The following is a 5,823-nucleotide window of genomic DNA, read 5'->3' as shown; positions in this document are numbered from 1 at the left end:
GGTAGATGGGATGTGCTGGGGTGGGTGGCGGGGCGGGGGGAGTGGTGGGGGAAGCAGGAGGCGCTGCCTGGCCTCTCCTCGGAAGCTCTGTGGGGTCCATTCCTGGGTGTGTGTGGAGAGTATAGTCTCTGTGCCCCCACTCAGACCTCATCAGCCCAAATGGCCAGAGCGGGTGACAGGCAGCCCTGGGCCCTTCCAGGCAGAGTGGCAGGCAGTAGAAGGCCTTGCAACAAGTCATCAGGAAGCCAGTCAGCTCATGCCAACGGCCGGCAGTGTGACAGGAGCGCGCCTTCTCTTGCCCTCGGCTTGCCCAGAGATGCAGCGGACTGGGGCTGAGCTGGCTGCTGACAGCCCGCAGCCCTAACAGTGAGCCATGAGGAGTAGAGGCCTGACCTGCCCCCCCCCCCATCCTCTCTCCTGCCCAGGACACCCACCGCCGCCACCTGGTGAGGAGGGGGCCTCAGGCCTGGCATGAAGCTCCTCCAAGCAGCCTGGCACCTGCCCCTGCTGCACAGGAGGCTCCTCGTCCTGCCGGGGGCCCCAGACCGCCCCGCTGTGGCGTGCCTGACCCACCTGATGGGCTGAATGCCCGCAACAGACAAAAGCAGTTCGTGCTGTCGGGTGGGCGCTGGGAGAAGACTGACCTCACCTACAGGTAGGGCCCTCCGCCATGAGCAAACTCTAGAACACTGTGTGTCCGTGTGTGTGTGCCCCGCCACCCTTACACCTGCTTCTTGAGGCACGCCAGATCTCCATGGTTAACAAACCTGTGTGTCCACTGGCCCCTGAGCCATCCATGGGCAACACTCCTGAACCCCAACCTAGATTATACACACAGACAGCACCCCTCCACACATATGCCCTCCCATGGCAGAGGGACAGTGCCTCTGTCAGCCCATGCCTGGCCTCCCCGCAGACCTGCTGGCGCACAGCTCTCGGTCATGCAGGCAGCTTCTATGGGCACCTACTAAGGACCAGGCCTTAGGACTCCATGGGGAATGAGGCAGCCACTACCTGTCCTCTTGGGGAGCTGGGTGTTGACCTTGTCCTTGTTCCAATCCAGCATCCTAATTCAGGATCCATGCAGGTGGGGAACAGGGGTGAGGGGACAGGTAATAGCTCAGGTGACCTGGGGCCCCTGATGCAGAAGCTGAAACTTCTACCTTGTGCAGATGGGGACTTGTTTGGGGAGAGAAGGCACATGAAGACTACTGTGGTATCAGATGGCACGGGAGCTGAGACTGTCGGGGGCCGCAGAAATGTCTTGGGTGGGAACTGGGAACTGAGAGAGGGCAGGTCAAAGGGCCAAGTTCTCCCCACAGTGATCGGTCCAGTCAGGTCTATAAGGTGGGTCTTGGGGCTCCTGGTCCGGTGTTCTTCCCACTGAATGTGGACACCTGTGTGCACCCACATCAGTGCACCACACCTGAGGCTCACCTGGCCTGTGTCCTGCATGCCTGCCACCCCCCACTGAGCGACCCTGGCCCAGTAGCCATCAGGGGCTGACCCTGCCCTGAGTGAGGCCCAGGCTCCTCCTTCTGCCCCCAGGATCCTTCGGTACCCATGGCAGCTGGTGCGGGAGCAGGTGCAGCGGACGATGGCTGAGGCCCTGAAGTTGTGGAGCGAGGTGACACCACTCACTTTTACTGAAGTGCATGAGGGCCGTGCTGACATCATGATTGACTTCACCAGGTAAACCGGTGGCCTGGAACCCCTCTGGGGACAGCCCCAGCTGTCAGCAGCTGCTGACTCTGCACCCCCCCCCACCCCTCCGCAGGTACTGGCATGGGGACGACCTGCCATTTGATGGCCCTGGGGGTGTCCTGGCCCATGCCTTCTTCCCAAAGACCAACCGAGAAGGGGATGTCCACTTCGACTACGATGAGACCTGGACTATTGGGGATGACCAGGGTATGGCCTGGGGACCATTTTCCAGAATGGGCAGCTGAAGATCAGAGAGAACGGGAACTTTCCGAGTCCCTGAGCTGGGGTGTCTGCTGCAGGAGGCCATTTCCCTTTTCTAGGCACAGACCTCCTGCTTGTGGCAGCCCATGAATTTGGCCATATCCTCGGGTTACAGCACACGACGGCTGCCAAGGCCCTTATGGCCCCTTTCTACACCTTCGGCTACCCACCGAGCCTCAGCCCAGATGACCGCAGGGGCATCCAGCACCTGTATGGCCGGCCCCGGCCAGCCCCCAGCTCCAGGCCTCCAACTCTGGGCCCCCAGGCTGGGGTGGACACCAACGAGATTGCACCACTGGAGGTGAGGTGCCGGAGGGTGGGAAGACAGGAGGTGAGGCCCTGCACCAGCTCTTCCACCCCCTGGTCTCTATGGCTCCAATGTGGACTCTTTCCTGGCCCTCTCCCCCCAACCGCCAGCCGGAAGCTCCACCAGACGCCTGCGAGGTCTCCTTTGACGCGGTGGCCACCATCCGTGGCGAGCTCTTCTTCTTCAAGGCAGGCTTTGTGTGGCGGCTGCGTGGGGGCCAGCTGCAGCCAGGCTACCCTGCGCTGGCCTCGCGCCACTGGCGGGGACTGCCCAACCCCGTGGATGCAGCCTTTGAGGATGCCCAGGGCCACATCTGGTTCTTCCAGGGTGAGTGGGGGCTATGCTCACATTTCCAAGAGCCAGGAGTGCCATAGCCAAGGGTTGGGACAGATGGACAAATATGATGGGCAGGTGCTCTGAATCCTCAGGGTCAAGGGAGAGCAAGGCTCACTGCTCTGGACACAGCTGGGAGCCTCCCGGAGGCGGTGGCTCTCAAGGTGGGCGTGGAATAGGACAGCTCTGCATTGCACAGTGGGCCACGCATTGGCCTCCAGCTCAGAGGGAGGGAAATGACTCACCTCAAGGCACAGCTTGGAAAAGGTAAAGCAGGGATTTGATCTAGGTCTGGCGACCCCGGAGCCTGTGTTAACTCGCAACTGGCAGGGAGCCTGGAGCATTCCAGGTGGCAGGGACTTCATAAACCAAGGCCCAGCCAGGACCTGCCGTGACAGAGCTAAGGCCCAGGGGGTGGTGAGCAGTCAGATGCCAGGGGAAGGAACGGGAGCCCGGGCACCTCTCTGCTACTTAGAATAACCTTTCTCACGTGGTGTGTCCCAGCGCCTGCCCCACCCCAGCTTATTCTGCCGACTCCAACTCCCCCTGCACTGAGGGTGCCAAGCAGGACAACGAAACAGGCTGGGGAAGTCTGTGGCGGTGGTGGCCGCTGGGCAGGCCCATGATGGCTGCAGTGTGGCAGCTGCACAGCCCCATCACAGCCTCCCTTCTCCGCAGGGGCTCAGTACTGGATGTATGACGGTGAGAAGCCAGTTGTAGGCCCTGCACCCCTCTCTGAGCTGGGCCTGCTGTGGTCCCCGGTCCACGCAGCCTTGGTCTGGGGTTCTGGGAAGAACAAGATCTACTTCTTCCGAAACGGATACTACTGGCGCTTCCACTCCGGCACCCGCCGTGTGAACAACCAAGTGCCCCGCCGGGCCACGGACTGGCGAGGAGTGCCCTCTGAGGTCGATGCCGCCTTCCAGGATGCAGACGGTGCGTTGGCGATGGGGTGGCTGGGGGAAGCAGTGCAGCAGCTGCAGCCGTTTTTCATCACAGGTCCTTTGTCCAGCACTCTCCCCAGCAAGCCCCCTTCTCGTGCCTGGGCAGGGCTACACCACGAGGTTGCAGATTAGACTGAGAGTCAGAGAGGTGCAAGGACTTGCCCGGGGCCCTTGGTCACGGCTGATAATAATGACCATCGCACACTGGTGACGCTCCGGACACCTCAGCTCCCTAAATGTCTCCCACAATTCTCGGGAGCTGTACCTGTTAGGAACCCAGTTTCCAGAGGAGCAAACAGAGGTTTGGGTGATGAGGTTCCCTAACTGAGGCCACCCAGGTGGACGGTGGGTAGCTAGGACCACCATCCAGGCAGGCCCTGCTCCCAACCATTGAGCCATCTGGCCTCTTGCCATCTCCAAGGACTAGGTTGGGGACTCACCGTCCAGTGCTCTCTCTCGTGCTCTCCCACACTGGGACCTGTTGGGAGAACTCTCTCTCGGTGGCCTCGGACTCTAGGTTGCCTATAGCACCCACAGGACTCAAGATACCCATATGTATCCGGCTGGTGGGTGCAGTGATGTGGAGGGCCAGTGAGGGGAGTGGGCCTTGCTTTCCTGGCAGATAGGAACTGGGCCTCCAAAGCACCCCCATCTGTCAGGCTGAAGGGCTCCCCCAAGGGAAAAGAGGTTCTGGAGGCCTGCAGATTCCAAGGGACTCAGCAGTGGTCAAGGCCTGCCCACCGGGACCTCCCCCTGTGCCCATCCCGTGGCACAGCCTGATGTCCACTCGCCCAGGCCTGACCCTCCTTTCTCCCCAGGTTACGCCTACTTCCTGCGCGGCCGCCTCTACTGGAAGTTTGACCCTGTGAAGGTGAAGGTGCTGGAGGGCTTTCCCCGTCGCGTGGGCCCCGATTTCTTCGGCTGTGCAGAACCTGCCAACACTTTCCACTAACCCTGGCTCGGATGCCCTCAGGGCCCCTGACCCTTGCCCAGCCGCGGACTTCACCTAGAGACCTGTGGCCATCTTTGTGACTGTGGGCATCAGGCATGAGACAGAGCCTGTGTCTCGTCAGACATGACAACTGCAGACAAGGCCACGCGGGTCGTGGTCACCTGCCAGCAACGGTCTCAGACTGGGCAGGGAGGCTTTGGCATTACAAGTGGGGGTGGCATTGGGCCGGCTCTACCCAACCTGTGCAGGTCACCGTTGAACCTCAGGGAGCTGTCCTCGCTCTCTATCCCTGTCCCTCAGGAAAGGACCTCCCCTAGGTTTGCGGGAGCTGGAGCCCTTGCTCTGTCCCTGCTTCGAGGTTCCTGCAGGGGTGCTAGCACATGGATCCTGGGGCCCCATGGCCTTCTGCCCTTTCCTGAGACGTCGGCTTGGAACTGGCTGCCTTCCAGTTGGTGATCCTGGAGATCTGTTCCCCCGAGATCCGGGCCAGAAGGTCCAGAGTCAGCCGGGGAGCGGGGTGCTTCCTGCTGGAGACCCAGGGCTCTGAAGGCCCCAACATACCTCAATCCTCTCCTGGGCCAGACCCTCCCCATCCCCCTCATCCTAGCACTGAGACCTTCCAAAGCCATGTAAATATGTGTACAAAGCCTTTTTTTTTTTTAATTGAGGTTTCTCATTAAACATGGTCATGATAATTTCCTACCTGCTTGCCTGGGGTTTCTCTGTGATGGGGAGGCCAGGATGGGGGCAGAGCTGGGCTCGGGAGGTGGGAGGGCTGTCTAGTTTCACCACAGGGCTCAGCTTACTGTCAGGCACAAATCGCAAAGTTAAGGAAGGAATGGAGAAGGATCCTTCCCCTCCAACACTCATCTGATGCACCCGCCAAACCAAATAACCACCTGGACCCTGGAATCCTGCCAAGCCAGGGAGCCTTGGCTCATGCCAACACCACTCAGTGTTGTCATCCTGCCCACTCCCGCGGCAGGAACGGCTGTGGGCCCGGAACTGTTCCTAGGTGCCCTCTTATGTGTTTCCTGGGTGGGGAAACTGAGGCACAGGCACCTCGGGCCTCCTCCCAGCCTCCAGGCCTCACTTCCTTTCTCCTCCACTGGGTAGAGTGCCAGTCCCAGCTGTGAGACTGGGAAAGCCACCGCCTGAGTCAGGGCCTCTGTTGCTATTTCCATCTGTGAGAATTTCCCTCGGTATCTCCATTTGGGAAGCAGCCTGGAAGAGAAGCTTTTGGGTCTGGGTTCCTTTAAGAGACTCGCGGGCACGCGCCCGGGCCTTTTGTTTGGGCGGCGGCAGCGCGCGCGTCAGCGTCA

At 60.8% G+C, this 5,823-nt stretch overlaps 1 protein-coding gene across 1 annotated transcript in view; it reads left to right on the top strand.

Annotated features, from left to right (window-relative positions):
* Positions 1-5,203, top strand: part of MMP11 (matrix metallopeptidase 11) — a 6,455-nt gene extending 1,252 nt beyond the window's left edge. The window contains exons 3-9 of the mRNA XM_014547024.1: positions 426-655; positions 1,549-1,692; positions 1,778-1,911; positions 2,025-2,266; positions 2,383-2,599; positions 3,284-3,541; positions 4,368-5,203. Of these exons, the coding sequence (XP_014402510.1) occupies positions 426-655; positions 1,549-1,692; positions 1,778-1,911; positions 2,025-2,266; positions 2,383-2,599; positions 3,284-3,541; positions 4,368-4,501 (1,359 nt within the window). The 3' untranslated portion in view covers positions 4,502-5,203. The remainder of the gene's footprint in view (positions 1-425; positions 656-1,548; positions 1,693-1,777; positions 1,912-2,024; positions 2,267-2,382; positions 2,600-3,283; positions 3,542-4,367) is intronic.
* Positions 5,204-5,823: the final 620 nt, after the last annotated feature.

Source organism: Myotis brandtii, unplaced genomic scaffold, assembly GCF_000412655.1.
Source record: "Myotis brandtii unplaced genomic scaffold, ASM41265v1 scaffold463, whole genome shotgun sequence".
Classification (NCBI taxonomy): Eukaryota; Metazoa; Chordata; class Mammalia; order Chiroptera; family Vespertilionidae; genus Myotis; species Myotis brandtii.
The sequence above is the reverse complement of the archived record's forward strand: the minus strand, read 5'-3'. Positions and strand labels throughout refer to the sequence as shown.